Source organism: Taudactylus pleione, unplaced genomic scaffold, assembly GCF_031769625.1.
Source record: "Taudactylus pleione unplaced genomic scaffold, aTauple2 ptg000184l, whole genome shotgun sequence".
In the NCBI taxonomy this organism is placed as follows: domain Eukaryota; kingdom Metazoa; phylum Chordata; class Amphibia; order Anura; family Myobatrachidae; genus Taudactylus; species Taudactylus pleione.
The window spans coordinates 6,246,309-6,265,693 of NW_028284586.1; the positions used below are offsets into that span (position 1 = coordinate 6,246,309).

The window sequence follows — 19,385 nt, forward strand, 5'->3', positions numbered from 1 at the left end:
GCGGCAATGGAGGGATCGCAGCAGGTATCGGAGATAGCTGCTGCGGTCCCTCCTTCATACATCCGGGGGATACTAAGTATTTGAGGTAAACCCCCGAAAACATGTGTTTTCGGGAAATTTACCTCAAATTCACTTTGATAAATGGGCCCCTAAGTTCTTTTTGCAGTGCGACCATGAGCAGTACTGACATGCCCTGATCGTGTTGCAAAAGCGATCATTAATAAATGGGTACCCTGGCCATAAAAGCATAGGGGAAGGACATTGAATTGTGCGTAATGCCCGGTTGCGCACATATTAGCCAGTTACGTTAGTGCTGACAATGTAAATTCTTGCGATACTGGTAGATGCGATGTCCTGTTACTGTATGGCACATTGCGTCAATGCTGGGAACATAACCCCCCAAGTGTATACTTCCTATTAGGTCCTAATAGTATGGTAAAACTGAAGAATCTATTGTACTGAAACTTAGGCCCTTTGGGGCTCCTGGATTCCCTATTCAACACACATATATATTAGCATTACATGACATAACTTAGACCTACAGTGGTGCAGTATGTGCAGCTCGGAGAGTTGCTGATGGCTGGTAATAGCTGCTGCCTGTCACCGTCGAGTCCCCGCCTCAGGACTATCGGGTGAAAGGTGACTCCTGGGGCTGATGTATGTACAAGCACCGCCGCCACCGCTGTAGCAGGAAAGTCCGCTGTGCTCGCAGGTCTGAGGGGCCTTCTTTCCCCTGAGAGCAGCGATGCTGTGGAGTGGGGGCAGCATGACGGTCTCCCTCACTTCCATCTTCCTGCTCCTGCTGCTGATCACCCGCAGCCCCAGGCTCTCCTGCCTCCTAATCTGCGGCCTCTATTTCCTGCTCGTCACCTTCAGGTTCCAGCCTGTGCCGGAGGCCCGGGCCCTGCAGGTGCTGAGGCCCCGGGGCGAGGTCTCTGTCATCGCTCACAGAGGAGGGGCACACGATGCCCCCGAGAATACCCTGGCTGCCATTCGCCTGGTCAGTTATCTTTCTCCTCGCTCCTATATGTATATATATATTCATGCGTGCAGCTTTGTATTCCCCTTCTCTCCTAATACCCATACATACACTGCCTGCACCTATATAATTCTCTTCCTAATACGCATACTGTACATACACTGCCTGCTCCTATATAATTCTCTTCCTAATACGCATACTGTATATACACTGCCTGCACCCATATAATTCTCTTCCTAATACGCATACTGTACATACACTGCCTGCACCCATATAATTCTCTTCCTAATACGCATACTGTACATACACTGCCTGCACCCATATAATTCTCTTCCTAATACGCATACTGTACATACACTGCCTGCACCTATATAATTCTCTTCCTAATACGCATACTGTACATACACTGCCTGCACCTATATAATTCTCTTCCTAATACGCATACTGTACATACACTGCCTGCACCTATATAATTCTCTTCCTAATACGCATACTGTACATACACTGCCTGCACCCATATAATTCTCTTCCTAATACGCATACTGTACATACACTGCCTGCACCCATATAATTCTCTTCCTAATACGCATACTGTACATACACTGCCTGCACCTATATAATTCTCTTCCTAATACGCATACTGTACATACACTGCCTGCACCTATATAATTCTCTTCCTAATACGCATACTGTACATACACTGCCTGCACCTATATAATTCTCTTCCTAATACGCATACTGTACATACACTGCCTGCACCCATATAATTCTCTTCCTAATACGCATACTGTACATACACTGCCTGCACCCATATAATTCTCTTCCTAATACGCATACTGTACATACACTGCCTGCACCCATATAATTCTCTTCCTAATACGCATACTGTACATACACTGCCTGCACCCATATAATTCTCTTCCTAATACGCATACTGTACATACACTGCCTGCACCTATATAATTCTCTTCCTAATACGCATACTGTACATACACTGCCTGCACCTATATATTTCTCTTCCTAATACGCATACTGTACATACACTGCCTGCACCTATATAATTCTCTTCCTAATACGCATACTGTACATACACTGCCTGCACCTATATAATTCTCTTCCTAATACGCATACTGTACATACACTGCCTGCACCCATATAATTCTCTTCCTAATACGCATACTGTACATACACTGCCTGCACCTATATAATTCTCTTCCTAATACGCATACTGTACATACACTGCCTGCACCCATATAATTCTCTTCCTAATACGCATACTGTACATACACTGCCTGCACCCATATAATTCTCTTCCTAATACGCATACTGTACATACACTGCCTGCACCTATATAATTCTCTTCCTAATACGCATACTGTACATACACTGCCTGCACCTATATAATTCTCTTCCTAATACGCATACTGTACATACACTGCCTGCACCTATATAATTCTCTTCCTAATACGCATACTGTACATACACTGCCTGCTCCTATATAATTCTCTTCCTAATACGCATACTGTACATACACTGCCTGCACCCATATAATTCTCTTCCTAATACGCATACTGTACATACACTGCCTGCACCCATATAATTCTCTTCCTAATACGCATACTGTATATACACTGCCTGCACCCATATAATTCTCTTCCTAATACGCATACTGTACATACACTGCCTGCACCCATATAATTCTCTTCCTAATACGCATACTGTACATACACTGCCTGCACCTATATAATCCTCTTCCTAATACGCATACTGTACATACACTGCCTGCACCTATATATTTCTCTTCCTAATACGCATACTGTACATACACTGCCTGCACCTATATATTTCTCTTCCTAATACGCATACTGTACATACACTGCCTGCACCCATATAATTCTCTTCCTAATACGCATACTGTACATACACTGCCTGCACCCATATAATTCTCTTCCTAATACGCATACTGTACATACACTGCCTGCACCCATATAATTCTCTTCCTAATACGCATACTGTACATACACTGCCTGCACCTATATAATTCTCTTCCTAATACGCATACTGTACATACACTGCCTGCACCTATATATTTCTCTTCCTAATACGCATACTGTACATACACTGCCTGCACCCATATAATTCTCTTCCTAATACGCATACTGTACATACACTGCCTGCACCTATATAATTCTCTTCCTAATACGCATACTGTACATACACTGCCTGCACCCATATAATTCTCTTCCTAATACGCATACTGTACATACACTGCCTGCACCCATATAATTCTCTTCCTAATACGCATACTGTACATACACTGCCTGCACCTATATAATTCTCTTCCTAATACGCATACTGTACATACACTGCCTGCACCTATATAATTCTCTTCCTAATACGCATACTGTACATACACTGCCTGCACCTATATAATTCTCTTCCTAATACGCATACTGTACATACACTGCCTGCACCCATATAATTCTCTTCCTAATACGCATACTGTACATACACTGCCTGCACCCATATAATTCTCTTCCTAATACGCATACTGTATATACACTGCCTGCACCCATATAATTCTCTTCCTAATACGCATACTGTACATACACTGCCTGCACCCATATAATTCTCTTCCTAATACGCATACTGTACATACACTGCCTGCACCTATATAATTCTCTTCCTAATACGCATACTGTACATACACTGCCTTCACCTATATAATTCTCTTCCTAATACGCATACTGTACATACACTGCCTGCACCTATATAATTCTCTTCCTAATGGAGCGTACACACGGTCAGATTTGTCAGACTTGTCAGATTTGTCAGATGAACGATTGAACGGTTAAACGATCTGAACGATTTGAACGATTTTACCAAAGTTTTGAACGATTTGAACGATTTGAACGATTGAACGATTTTTGACTGCATTAAAATGAATGGAATCGTCCAAGTCTGACTGCAAACCCATCAGATGTCAGATATCGTTATCTGACAAACGGGAACGCGCATCGTTGATCGTCCATCGTTCAGGCATGTCAGATATGAACGATTTTCCTTCAGATATGAACGACTGAACGATTTTTAAATCGTTATCGTTCATATCTGAAGGAAAAATCTGATCGTGTGTATGCACCATAATACGCATACTGTACATACACTGCCTGCACCCATATAATTCTCTTCCTAATACGCATACTGTACATACACTGCCTGCACCCATATAATTCTCTTCCTAATACGCATACTGTACATACACTGCCTGCACCTATATAATTCTCTTCCTAATACGCATACTGTACATACACTGCCTGCACCTATATAATTCTCTTCCTAATACGCATACTGTACATACACTGCCTGCACCCATATATTTCTCTTCCTAATACGCATACTGTACATACACTGCCTGCACCCATATAATTCTCTTCCTAATACGCATACTGTACATACACTGCCTGCACCCATATAATTCTCTTCCTAATACGCATACTGTACATACACTGCCTGCACCCATATAATTCTCTTCCTAATATGCATACTGTACATACACTGCCTGCACCCATATAATTCTCTTCCTAATACGCATACTGTACATACACTGCCTGCACCTATATAATTCTCTTCCTAATACGCATACTGTACATAGGGCCTGATTCAGACCCACTCGCGAGCGGCTGTCCGCTCGCAAGTGGGTCGATGTTATGGACTGAGCATGCGCACGACGGAGGGAGCTCCATCGTGCGCATGCGCCAGACGCGACGAGCGAAGGAAAGTCCTTCGCTCGTTGTGTCCGATCAAAGGGGGCGTGCTGTCAATGTTGATTGACAGCACGCCCCCTTTGGTAGGCGTTCCGGGGGCGTGCCTCCCTGACGGGGGCGTTCCCACGGGAACGCCTCCCGTCAAAAGCCGGCCCACTGACATCACTAGTGATGTCAGTGGGAGTGATTTTGGCTCTGATAGAGACAAAATCACTCCGGAGCTTGCGGTTGAAAACCTCAACCGCAGGCTCCGGCTCGCAATTTCGATGGTCGCGATGGTCTCGACCATCGCGGCCATCAAAATGCACGCTCGTATAGCCTGTGGGTGGTGACCCACAGCTATACGAGCGTCCAGGAGGACGCTCCATTTTCATGGAGCCCGGCCCTCATTCAGAGCGTGCGCTCTGCTCAGAGCGTACGGCTCTGAATGAGGGCCATACACTGCCTGCACCCATATATTTCTCTCCTCCTAATACGCATACTGTACATACACTGCCTGCACCGATATTATTCTCTTCCTAATACAAATACTGTACATACACTGCCTGCACCCATATAATTCTCTGGTATGTAGTTATTAAGCCGGCGGTCGAAATACTGACCGCCGGCTTCCCGACTGTCAAGTCCCGGCATGGGACTAATGATAGGCGTCAAAATCCAGACGCCTATCATTATCCACCCGCCGAAATCCCGAAAGAACACTCGAGCAGTATGATCGCATCCTGCAATGCGATCATGGGCGCTAATATCACGCCCAGAATTAATTGCAAATGCACAAATTAATAAATAGGCCTCGTAATCCTTTTCTCTCTTACTAATACACATATATACACTGTCTACACTTTTATAATTGCCTTCCTAATATGCATACATACATTTACACTGCCTGCACCTTTATAATTCGCTTCTCTCTTCCTAATATGCATACTAAATATGTACCGCCTGCGCCACAGTATATAATTCCCTTCTCACTTCCTTCCTAAAATGCATACATACACCACCTGCACCTAAAGTATATAATCTGCTTCTATCTTCCTAATACTGAATGCAAACGTACACCGTCTGCACATTTGTTATTCCCTTCTCTTTTCTTAATACACATACACTGCTTGCACCCACATAATCACCTTCTCTCTTCCTAATATGCATACATACACTCCATGCACCTATATAATTACCTTCTCTCCTCCTAATACACACACTGCCTGCACCTACATAATCACCTCTCTTCCTAATATGCATACATACACTCCATGCACATATTTAATTACCTTCTCTCCTCCTAATACACATACAGTGCCTTGCAAAAGTATTCACCCCCCTTTGCATTTTTCATGTTTTGTTGCCTCACAACCTGGAATTAAAATGGATTGTTTGAAGGTGTGCATCATTTCATTCACAGAACATGCCTACAACTGTGAAGTAGTTTTTTTTTTTTTATATTGTGAATTAAACAACATTTAGGACAACATAACAGAAAACTTCAGCGTGCATAACTATTCACCCCCTAAAGTCAGTAGTATGTCGAGCCACCTTTTGCGGCAATTACAGCTGCAAGTCGCTTTGGATAAGTCTATGAGCTTGCCACATCTTGCCCCTGGGATCTTTGCCCATTCCTCAAGGCAAAACTGCTCCAGCTCCTTCATGTTTGATGGTTTCCGCTTGTGAACAGCAATCTTCAAGTCTGACCACAGATTCTCAATTGGATTGAGATCTGGGCTTTGACTAGGCCATTCCAACACATTTAAATGTTTCCCCTTAAACCACTCGAGTGTTGCTTTAGCAGTATGCTTCAGGTCATTGTCCTGCTGGAAGGTGAACCTCCGTCCCAGTCTCAAATCACAGGCAGACTGAAACAGGTTTTGCTCAAGAATATCCCTATATTTAGCACCATCCATCTTTCTCTCAATTCAGTTTCCCAGTCCCTGCTGCTGAAAAATATCCCCACACCATATTGCTGCCACCACCATGTTTCACTGTGGGGATGGTGTTCTTGGGGTGATGGGTTTGCGCCTGACATAGCGTTTTCCTTGGTTGCCGAAAAGTTCAATTTTAGTCTCATCTGACCAGAGCACCTTCCTCCATACATTTGGGGAGTCGCCCTTTTGGCAAACTCAAACCGTGTCTTCTTAATTTTATCACTAAGTAATGGCTTTGTTTCTGGCCACTCTTCCATAAATCCCAGCTCTATGGAGTGTATGGCTTATTGTGGTCACATGCACATTCATTTCTAAGAACAAGAATAGACTGTCGAGTTTCACATGAAAGTTCTCTTTTTCTGGCCATTTGGAGAGTATAATCGAACCCACAAATGTGATGCTGCAGATACTCAACTAGCTCAAAGGAAGGCCAGTTTTATAGCTTCTCTAACAAGCAAACCCGTTTTCAGCTGTGCTAACATAATTGCACAAGGGTTTCAAGGGTTTTCTAATCATCCATTAGTCTTCTAACACGCTTAGCAAACACAATGTACCATTAGAACACTGGAGTGATGGTTTCTGGAAATGGGCCTCTATACACCTATGTATTCCTTTAAAAACCAGACGTTTGCAGCTAGTATAGTCATTTACCACATTAACAATGTATAGAGTGTATTTCTGATTAATTTAATGTTATCTTCGTTAAAAAAAAACAGTGCTTTGCTTTCAAAAATAAGGACATTTCTAAGTGACCCCAAACTTTTGAACGGTAGTGTACATACGTACATACATACAGTACGCACAGTGCCTGCACTTATGTAATCACCTTATCTCCTGCTAATACACGTACATACACTGCATGCACCTACAGTATATAAACATGTTCTCTCCTCCTAATACACATACATACACTGCCTGCACTTACAGTATAATACCCTTCTTTCTAGTACACAGTTTATTATCCTAGGAATACTCAGATAATATGCTGTGAGGGTTATTCAGAGGTGGATGCAGGTAAAGCACTCTGCACATGGGTCGAGACACACTGTGCCTGTGTCCCTATGTTTACCGCAGCAATTGCATGGAGATGCATGCAATTTCAATGGGCATTTCGGGACGGTAAGTGGGGGGGCGGGTGGCGGGTGATTCAGAGCTGCTCGTAAGCGGCCGCTCGTTCGCTCCGAGCGATGTCTGCCCAACTGCTCATGCGTACGGATCGTTATACGCATGCGCGAACCAGTCAGTGCGGTCGAAATTCATGTGCTCGCAAAATAGCGAATGCCTGATAATTTGAGTGACAGAATGAGGCGTATGTGGGTGGTAACAGGGGAAGGTGCTTGAAAACGGGGAGTGGAGATCCGAACGCAGGCGTGCTTAAAGGTCAAAACGGGCGTTTTATGGGTGTGCATAATTAAAACAGCAGCGTCATTGACCACGTCACTGGGTTATTTTATAGCCAGAACTGCTCGCAAAATTGTGGTAGCAAAAACCAACCACAAGAATAGCGAGCAGCTCATACCCTGGTCGATGTATTCGATTAATCTAATAAATAGCGGACATGACGTAGGATGCGAGCGGCCAGGGGGCGTAGTTTCCCAAAAAACAACCGCAAGTTTTGTACGCTTGTTCAGACCTAGAGGAGTGAACAGACCACAAAGAGCGAACGGTTCATTTGAATAGCCACCCCTATTTTCTGGACGAGCGAGCGCTAATTGCGTCCGGCTCTGAATCAGGCCCTAGGCTCCACAGGAGAGTATATAAATAATATTTTGAATGCAAAAATTACTACAGTCCGATGTAATTCTACGTTTCATTGGAGGACTGTAGAAGCTCCCTAGTCTACACCAGTGCTTCTCATACTCAGTCCTCAACGGACGGGGTGGATTTTATATTGATCCTTACAAGATCTTTAATCTTTTGTTGCATGCACAGTTGGGGAGATAAGAGAAAAACTGCACATGCGCAGTAATGATAAGTTAGCGCATGTGCAGTTTAGCCAGGGGCCAGGTGATTATATCACTGCTGTAACATTGTGTTTTTTGGATCGATTCTAGTAATACATCATGGGGTCGATTTACTAAAGTTTCTAAAACAGATAAGTGGAGGTGTTGTCTATAGCAACCAATCAGTCTATAATTTTCTAGCCTGCAATAGAGAAATTAGATCTGATGGGTTGCTATGGACATTTATAGAAACTTTAGTGAATCTACCCACCCATGTCTCTAGAAGTGATCCCCCCAAAAAATCTCAAAATATTGTGTATGGAAATTGAACTTTCCAAAAGATCCGAGATCGATGTGCATCCCTAGTGGAGAAGTCTGAAGTGCATTTAGTTAGGGACTCGTGGCCTGTCCTGTTGGGAGGTCTGATTGAGGTCTTGCTGCTTCTCTGGGAGCTGTGCACGCTACTGCGCATGCTTGGTCTGTTCCCTCTCCCAGTACTTTTAGTAAAATGTAGCCCATAGGCTACAATTGGCGCCACTAAAAAGGCATGGCGTATGTTGCCCTTTTAAAGTCGGGCAGCCTAGCGGGAACACTATTACTGCCTAGTAAAAGTGGCGATGGAGCCTAGGGACTGCTGTGCAGTTGGTTTTCCAGGGACTCCTCTACTGTCCCCCCAACAACCTTTTCAATAGAAAAACCAGTTCCATACTCTAGCATTTAAGTTGGCTAAGTAAATTGAGTTTACATTTTTCTTTATTGCTTCTGCATGGGAATTGGGTATACCGTCTTTATCACCTTTTACTAGTTTAAAGTTACTATATTGTTTAAAGTACTTTGACAGCCAGAATATTCAAACTATACAAATCTGTTCTGTTCTGTTCTTCCAGGCTGCACAGAATGGGGCAACTGGTGTGGAGCTGGACCTGGAGTTCACTAAAGATAATGTTCCCATTCTCATGCATGACGACACAGTGGAAAGGACAACGGATGGCTTTGGCAAATTGAGTGACTTTACGTTTGCTGAAATCAGAAAGCTCAATCCTGCAGCTAAACATCGCCTGAGGTGAGTGGGCAGATGTGAGAGCTATTGTAACAAGGACCATGCGTCTGTGCGTCTAGGCCAGAGTGTCCCAAACTTTGCCATTAGAGACTAGGGGGCAGATGTATTATAGCGGCACTTAACGTGCCGCTATAACGCTTCCTGCTTCGCCTAGTGCTGATGCGCTGTGTCTCAGTCACGAGATCCCGCGTGCAGCCCTGGAGCCGGCAGCCACCGCAGCGGGGACAGCACTGATGCTGCTTTGGCGGTTAATACATCTCCCTCTAGGTTTTAAGGATATCCATGCTTGAATCCACATATAACTCCAGAGTTTTATGCACACACATAGCTTCATCAGCTGCCAGACAGATCCTGTTTATCCGGTGTGAGAAGGACATGCTAAGGAGTTCTGGTATGTGCGACATGCAGACAACAATGTGCTAATATTAGAGTCACAAAATCTCAGCCTAAAATACAAGCAAAAGTATTTCATAAGTAACTCTGGATAACTTGATAGGCCGGGCGTCTAAGATGTCTATATTTAACAATTTAATTTGCAATGCAACCTGAGCTTGTTACTAGCGCTGAATGATTGAAAGGTTGCCTTAAAATATGAGGATATGGACAGCTTGCGTTGGCATTTTCTAGATTACCACACAAGGAAAGAAGTTTGTGGAGTGGGATGTAGTCCGGAAGCCGACAGTCTAAATGCCGACCACCGGCTTCCAGACACTGTAATCCCGACTAGGGACGAATGACAGGCGTCTAAATCTAGAAGCCTGTTATTTGACCGACATTGGGAGACCAGCGCCCGGCATCCCGATCGAGCGGGCACCGCAGCGGACAGCTGCGGGGGGGGTTAGGTTTAGGGCTCCCGGGGGGGACTTAGGGTCAGGCACCCCCCGGGAGGTTAGGGTTAGGCTAGGGGGAGGGAGGGTTAGGGCTAGGCACCCCGGGGGGGGAGGTTAGGGCTAGGCACCCCGGGGGGGAGGTTAGGGTTAGGCACCCCCCCGGGGGGGTTAGTTTTAGGCACTTAGAGGGGGGGGTTAGGGTTAGGCACAGGGTGGGGAGGTTAGGGTTAGGCACTCTAAATGAGGGTTAGGGGGTAGAATTAGATTAGTTTATACTTATCTTTAGGACGATCAGGATTTCCTCCTTTGTCGGGCAGCCGCTGTCGGGATACATGCGGCCGGCGGTAATACATATCACACCCTGTGGCGTAAGGGTGCACTTATTACAGAAAGAACTGTAACAAAATACAACTTTTTCCATACATTTTATTTTTCCTAAATTTTATGTTTTTTTATTGTTTGTTTTTTTTTCTAACACAGCTTCACTGTTTATAGACAACATCATTTGGGAGTACATATATTTATTAACTGTATTAAATAATGTTTTTTTTATTTGTTATAAATTCTCTCCAAAGGATATAGACCGATTGTTGTTGTTATTATATGTACTAGTGCAGTGACTTCCCTATACCCCACACTTTCTAGACTAAGCAAGATGACTTACGTATAACCATTGGAGGAAGTGATGGAAACCACAATAATACAAGAAAGTTGGCACATTTTCCTGGACTGTGCAAATCAGTACAGCTTTCATTTGTGAGAGTCCAGTGGTAGAATTGTGCTTAGAAATTTCCTACTGTATAATAATTATAGTGCGTCTGGAATGTGCATCAGGTCTCCCATTGGAAGTAGCAGCAGAGACACAATCACCACTAGTGGGAATGGGAACTCCTGGCTCTGCGGCTAACCAGGGATTCCCCTGTAAATGATCTGTCTCCACCACTTGAATTTCATTTAAATATCTCTTCCTACAAAATGAGATCACGTGTTTGCATTTGGGACCAATACGAGGTATGAGGTGCCTAGAAAGCATTTAGCTGATTAGTCAATCAGATGATGCAGACGTTTGCATTCCCAGCAGCAGACCCCATGTCTTGTTATGGTATAAACCCGGTAATCTGCACAAAAGTAAATGCAAGAAGTAGAAAAACTTTGCGTTCTAGACTGCATTTTAGGCCTTTTTAGTTCCTTCCTTTGATGTTTGATGTTACTAGTAAATTAATAAACTACACATACCTGAATATTGGTTCATCCTTCAAATGAACTGCCTTTGTGTTTAAAAAATTGAAATATGCATTCAAATTTGTGATGAGTGAACGCTTATATAAAGCCAATCCCCCCTCTCCCCCTTCCCTTCTCAGGGCTACTAAGCAGGACATCTCTAGATGGTACAAATGCTTCATCTCCTGGATAGGTCTCGTAAACGCAATTAAGATGAATGTCCTCATTAAACTGTTGCACCTATTCCAAACCCTTCATATCGCAGTTCCCGCTTGGGTGCTTGCTTTCCTACAAACCTCCTTTTGTCAAATTTATTTGGAGTTGTAGGAAACCGCGCTTACATAGGGAAATTCTTTTCAAGAGATCGCTTGTCTATCTTCAAATATTATCAGGCCACCTGTCTTAGCCAATTGGTGACTTGCACTCCCACAAAGGCACTATGCGCTGGGTGGACCTAGAGGGAGAGCTAGAGTGGACACTATATCATACCAACCCTGGCTTACTCAAAAACAGATCCTCTTCTGTCCTATTGGTCCCCTCGGTCGATCTCACCCTGTCTGTTTGGGATTCCCTTGCCACAAAGTTTGACCTCTGTACTTATCCCTCTCCCCAAACACCCTTATGGCAACCTCCCTCATTGCCTCTGGGCCAAACCCCTCGTATGGCCTCTATCTGGACAGCAGTTGGTATTACTCGCTTTCGGCATGTACCTGGCAGTTTTGGCCCCCAATGCTTTGCAGAAATCCAGGAAAGGCACTGCTTACCTCCCTCCCTCTTTTTTTTTTTTTTCAGTACCTTCAAATCCAAAGCTTTGTAGCTTTGTAGACTCATCCCTTTCTTCTTCTTTTTCCTCCAGTATCCCCACCCCACTGGAACGTCTATGTATCTATCGCCCCTTGGATAGAGGCACTATATCCCAATTGTACCACTCCATTTTAACCCCCGATCACCCACCCCTGGGATGCAATTCGGTCTAACATCTCAAAATGCTCCATTAGTGTTGCCATCAAAAAGAACTCATATAAGGTGTACTCCCGTCCCAGAACGTTTATACTAAATGTTCCCCAATGTCTCACAGTTGTGCTGGCACCAATGTGCCCTGGCAGGCACCATTTTTCATGTTTGGTGAGCCTGCCCACAGATTGCGCACTTTTAGGCTATGGTTAAATCACTCATAACTTTAGTTGTGCCTATGCATCTCTCCCTCACCCTGGCCTCGCTATTCTTGTGTGCCCCAGTCTGCCAGTCCTCTAAGCGGGTCAACAAACTGATCCTGCATATCTCTTGAGCAGCTAAATACCAGATCGCAAGGGCCTGGAAACTGCTCTCCCCGCACTCTCAACCGGGAACTAAAGGATATGGTACGTTTCTAAGATGGAATATATAACCAGCCTCCAAAATAACATAGGGGACAAGATTTATGTGGCCTGGAAGCCTTGGTATCTCCTTCAAAACGTACCTCTCATTGGTCCTCTCATCCTGTCCTCTTCTTATACATATTTCACTGCTCAACCCAATGTCTCCCCGCCCACTTACTCCTACACTACCTCCCTTGCCTCCCGCTAGCGGTTTTCACTGGCTCGCCTCTCCTCTTCCCCCTCCTTCTTTTCTAATCAGTTTGACATCTCTCTTTTTTTTTTGCTATCTCCCCGTTTATAATTTTCCCTCATCCCCTCCCCATATCAGCCACTTCTTCAAGAATGTACTTTGGGCTTGACCCCCTTGCCCCTTACATGTCTTTCTCTTTTACACATGTTTCTGTTTCTTGCCTTTGTCTCTAACCCTTTCCCCCACCTCTAATGATTCCGATGTCGGGATTGAGACTGGCAGCCGAATAACTACACACTGTATGGGCGCTATGTTGTTGTGACACAGTTTGAACGCCAGCAATGAGCCCTACAGTGTCCGTACATTGTGCATGTTACCTTGCAGCCTCAAAGGGGTGCACAGGAGAACAAATGTAAGCCTACTGTATGTGCTGGATATCTGCACTCTGCACATCGCCCATACATCAGGCTGGAATCTTACATTGCAGATAATTGCACTGACCCTGTGGTTCCATAGGGTGCAATTCAGCTAGCTGTGAGGTTCTATTGCTAATACTACATGGGTTACCTGGGAAGCCCTGCTTGCATAGAGCTGCAAACAAAACCAGGTGAGGCTTTCCTCCGGTAATTACACTGATTTTGAGTCAGACGCTGACGTGTCTTTTGCCGCAGTCACTTCTGTGTCTTTGTGCTAATGCTGCTGCAAAGTTCTTCCCAAGTGTACATCCGAATGCCTGATACGCCCATTGCCAGTGTCCATAGACACTAAATCACTGCTGGTGCGTCTCTGCATGCATCATCGGTCGCACCATGGAAACTTGCAGCAGCCCTATGGCAGGTGCAGGTCCTCTGTCTGAGTATGGCCTCTTGTTTGAGCGACTCAACGTCTTTGTACGTAGCCGCTTTCTGTGACTCGCCTGTAACAGTCCCATAAGCAGCACCAGCTCTGTGCGTTAGCCACCCCCGTTACCTCCCAGTCACCGTCCAGGAACGCCCCTCACATTTCTGATGCCGTGCGTCCAAGTCTGTACTGTGACTCTGGGACGGATTCAGCCTGCACTGTTGAACACAGATTCCTGATGTACGGAAATCTGCACAAACGCAGGATCCATTCTGCAAATGTGCATGACGGGTCTGTGATCATGGACACAGTCCGGCAGCCGACTGTTAGTGTTTGACAGCATGCTGCCGTTTCTTGGTGGGGAGGGGGCGGCAATGGCCTCCATTTCTCAAAATGGAGGCATGTCACCGATTTGGGGCGAGGGGGCAGTGAAAAAGCCAGGATCTCTGTCGGATAACTGAGATTTCCTGGCCTTTTTTACTTCAGCTGCGGTGGCCAGCATCGGTAGTCATTCAGCCAGACTATGGTAGCGCAGATGTTCAGATGCTGTGTCCAAGGATGCAGCTCGGATCAGTAATGCATGCAGGAGGCAGGACGCCTTCTACTGCATTACCATATTAGTGCTATCGCAGCTGCTATCATGTTAGCAGCTGCAATAGCCTCTACGTCCTCTGCTGAATCACCCTCACTGTATATATAACATTCGGGCGCATGCACTGTGCGACTCAGATATATGCGGAGAAGAAAAAAACATTGTCTGTTTGCATGAACATCAGCATATAGATTAGAGTAGAACAATACCATGTTGTTTTACTTTCTAAATAAGTAAGTTACAGTTTTATATAAAAATCGTGTTCTTTTGTCTTGCAGGCACCTGTATACTGAGGGAAAGGTTCCAACTTTGATAGAGGCGGTTAAAGAATGTCTGCAGCACAATCTAATTATTTACTTTGATGTTAAAGGGCACGCTACCCAGGTAATTGTGTGACCTGACAGCCAGAGCCAGCAGAGATCCTATGTGCAGGGACCATGCTTTACCCCGTACACTGCTCACCATTTATCCCCCACAGAGGGTTGTTAGTTCTTCTGTACAGAAATAGTGGATGCAGCTGTGTGTGATCTGCTACGCAGATATTGTCAGTGTGTTTATGGAAATTATCGGGTACTTCTTGACTGTTCTTTTCACTAATATATGTTCAAAGGATGCACGCTCTGGTCCATTTACTAACGTAGTGTAATATAGACCCACAATATCCAACAGTTTTTACAGTCCGATAAACTACATATTCTACAGCCACATTTGTCATACCATATTTTACTATTACAAGGGCTGATTGAAAAGTAATGAGACTGCCTCTGTTTTTCTGTCCCTTAGGTAGACATGGCAACGCTATTCTGGTAATTGTGAAGCTCATACATCTATGCCTAAACCTGCGAATGGACTGCCATGGTCGTCTTTGTTTAGTCTTTGTACGTTTTGTCATGGCGGATGAGTGATGGTGCGTACACATGGTACGATATCTGTGAATATGAACAATGTCGTTTAACGCTATATCGTTCATATCATTCGTTTTTATGCAGTGAACGACCAACGATGCACGTTCCTGCATGAACGATAACAATATCTATGATCGTCCGTACATGCAGGTCAACTTTGCCTGTTCAGAGATGTGGCAAGATGCCTTCACTGAAAGATATCTTTCAAGTCGTTGGTGGTACAGATTGTACCGTGTATGCATCTTAATGCCGCACATCCACTAGGCGATATTAATGAATGATTGCACAATTACGACATCGTAATCGTGCAATCGCTCATTAATTGTGCACAAATCATGCACTATAATGTCGGAAACGACCAGCGATACGCGCTCCCGCTGGTCGTTTCCGACATCAATCATCGCCCGAACATGCCAGTCAATCTGCCGATAATGTCAGGTTGGCCATGTTCGGGGATGAGGGAGGGTGTCTACACTGAACAACTAATCGTTCAGTGTAGGCACTGCAGGGGATGGGGAACGACGGTACGATTACAATGTTGTAATCGTACTGTCGTTACCCCATCGCCAAGTGGATTGTGCGCCTTAAGACGTGTCTGAGAGATTACATCAGATATGTGTGATTGAATTTTGTGTTAAACTTGGAAAAAGCGAAAATTAAATTAATTAAATGTTACGGCAAGCAAACAGCCGTGCTGCAGTATTTTGGTGGTGGAAGCACTCTATAGAGGGTAATATGCGAGTGACTGATGAAGCGGTTACAGATGTTAACATTGCCAAAGCTGCAGAGATGTTGCAAAATTATAGAAGGTTAACTTTACGCAAACTTTCGACGTCACTTGGCAACTCACTCGAACGGGTTCAGCAAATTATGACAAAGGAACTGAAAATGCATCACATGTGTGCCAGGTGGGTACTCAGAAATCTCACAGAAGAGTAGATGCAACGATGAGTTGAATGTCGGAGAGGATACACAATTTCCTGACATCGATTTATAACGTGTGACGAAGCATGGATTCGTCAGTATGATCCAAAATGCAAACAACAGTCCAGTGTAAGGAAACACACGAATTTGCCTCTGGACAAAAAATTTGGTGTGATTCCTTCGAAGTATAACTTCATGCTTCTGCTGTTCTTTGATGCACACGGTATAATACTACATTACTGGGTACCCCGTGGACAGACAATTAATGGTGAATACTATGCAAACATCCTGAAAACCCATTTGCGTGGAGCCATGAGGAAGAAAAGACAACATTTGCTGAAGAAACAGATTTTTTGCTCCAAGACATTGTCCGACCACATGTTGCTGCTGTTGCATTGGCAGCACTGACTGAAATTAATGGGACAGCATTGGAACACCCTCCATATAGCCCTGTGATTTCTGGGCATTCCCAACCCTGAAAAAACTGCGCGGAAAGAAGTTCTCAACAGATGAGGAAGTAAAAATGCCACAGCTACAACACTAAGTGATGTCACAAAACAGTCTACTGCATGTCTCTGAATCGTTGGTGAAACGCTGCAAAAAATGTATTGAATGTGAAGGACGCTACTTTGAAAAAGAAAAATGTTCAGATCCTTTGGAGTTACCTGATTCTGAATAAGATAATCAGTCTCATTACTTTTATGTCAGCCCTCGTACATATTATAAAGTCACAATAGCCGTACTAATACCCTTCACCTTTCAGATATATCCATGTTTTATTATGATCCCTTTCATAGGTGTGCACAGAAGCCAGCAAACCCTGTGCTTGCTTCTATGCACACCTCAAGTGCAGTGTTCTCCCCGGAACATTTTTCCTGCCAAGGTGGCATTATAAAGTAGCTGGATGGGGCAGACTGAACACTCATTTTAATTATAGAAACTTTGGAGATTATTGCCAATTACGGTTTGGAAGAACATGATAAATATTTGCAGCTCTACCATTACAGTACAGTAGCGCAGATGAGATGTTATTTTGTTCTCTTTGCTTCAATACAGTGACAGCCAAACTTCAGCTTAGTCCCTAAATAATTTGAGTAGTGATTCACCAAGTATATGGTGTACAGAAAATGTGAGAGAGGACTAACTTCTAGCTTGGCACCGGTGATCTAATCTGTGTTCACACTTACGAATTGTGAAGAGTGCTTAACAACGTCATGTATGGAGTGCACGTCTGTCCTCTCTGGGGTTGATCCCGAGACTTACACTAATGCAATCGCAATTTACGGATCTCATTAGCGAAAATTTGCTAATGTCTTCCAAAGCTTACCCGAGCATAGGGTCGCCCACTGCTGCCTTCTCAAATCTGTCCGATGATGGTCAGCAGCGTAAACATTGGAGACATTGACGCAGATCTTCTAAGTGAAGTCTCAAACACTGAGTCTCTCCTGACACACTGAGGGTTCTCATGTTACGAAGGAGATTGCAATGGCTAATTTATGCATGCCCATGAAACTTCATTTCAATGGTCCCGACACGCCTGCAGTCACCTAGCTAAAGTTACCTCCCTCAACCGCTGACTACCTGTCACTCACATGGCAAGTGAATATTCTGTGCGAGCGTAATCTCAAAACAATCATTGCGCGTATGCAGAGCGGCTTTCACGCATGTGTAATGACTAAAACTCGCTCAATCTGCGCAATTATTGGCATGGCGTAAATCTCTGAATTAGGCACAGAAGTGTACCTGCCACTTTAATGCTGTGTCGCGCTGAGTGGGAGGGATCGAATATGGAGTGGGGTGGACGGTAAATTGGAGGGATCTAGAGGCCCATTTATTCATAATCGCAATTGCAGTGTGATCTGGGTGTGTTATTAATCCACAGGATGGCGTAGGAGGATGCTATGATAGCACTGGCATCTATCAAATTGCACATGCAGGGGCAAGTTCTCCGAAAGAAGTCCGTCCCTAAGATATGATTGGAGTGGAGGCTTCACTCCACCACAATTTTGCGCATTCACTGTCTACAGACCAGGCATACTCAACGCCCATTGCCGGGGACGGTTCCGGAGGAAACATCTACCGATAGATTGTACCAAGTGTAGCCCATAGACAACTCCATTTTCAGATGCCGTAAGATGCGGGGGCTAGGCTCCAGAATGCTTCGCTTGAGCATATACTGAGTGGAGCTTTCTTGGTTGGTTGCTATGACCGACTCTACTAATTATTTTGTTATCTGTAGTTCTTCAGTTACTTCTAGAATATGTTTTATAAATGTCATCCGTTGCTTTCAGCCAATAGGAGAGCAGCAGAGCACAAATGTCACCTCCCAGTGAGCACATGCTCAGTCTGTCCCTCATATAAATCTGTGCACGTCTCTTACATCTCCTAGTAGTAGGCTTTTACTGCCATCCATGCAAACAGCCATTTGTATGTAGTAGTTATTCTGCATTATTGTTACACAAATCTACAATGTTTTTCTTCCTTAGGCTGCGGAAGCCCTCAGAAAAATGTATGTAGACTTTCCCCATCTCTACAACAGCAGCATTGTCTGTTCTTTTGAGCCAAACGTTATTTATAAAGTAAGTGAAAACTGAACTGCCCTAAAATCTTGGCCTACTTTAAAATGAATATATTCTGTTATGATTCTTAACAAACAAATATTTAATTGGGTATGAGGGGAGGAAGAACATATGTATCGGGAGAAGTGGGAGGGGAGGGAAGACTGGCGGGAAGGAATCAGATTGCTTTGTGGTAATTGATGTAATGTAATTAATGTGGATGTGAATGAATAATCAATGTAATGTATTATAGGATATTTGTTTGAATGTTATTTGAATATGTATACGTATAGAACTAA

General features: G+C 44.2%; 1 protein-coding gene across 2 annotated transcripts in view; it reads left to right on the plus strand.

Annotated features, from left to right (window-relative positions):
• The first annotated feature begins 458 nt into the window (after window positions 1-458).
• Window positions 459-19,385, plus strand: part of GDE1 (glycerophosphodiester phosphodiesterase 1) — a 37,258-nt gene continuing 18,331 nt past the window's right edge. Inside the window, exons 1-4 of one of the 2 annotated variants that reach the window (XM_088476217.1) lie at window positions 459-1,000; window positions 9,496-9,671; window positions 14,978-15,083; window positions 19,015-19,107. In XM_088476217.1, the coding sequence (XP_088332343.1) occupies window positions 746-1,000; window positions 9,496-9,671; window positions 14,978-15,083; window positions 19,015-19,107 (630 nt within the window). In that variant the 5' untranslated portion in view covers window positions 459-745. The remainder of the gene's footprint in view (window positions 1,001-9,495; window positions 9,672-14,977; window positions 15,084-19,014; window positions 19,108-19,385) is intronic. The other variant, XM_088476218.1, reaches the window with a different exon arrangement.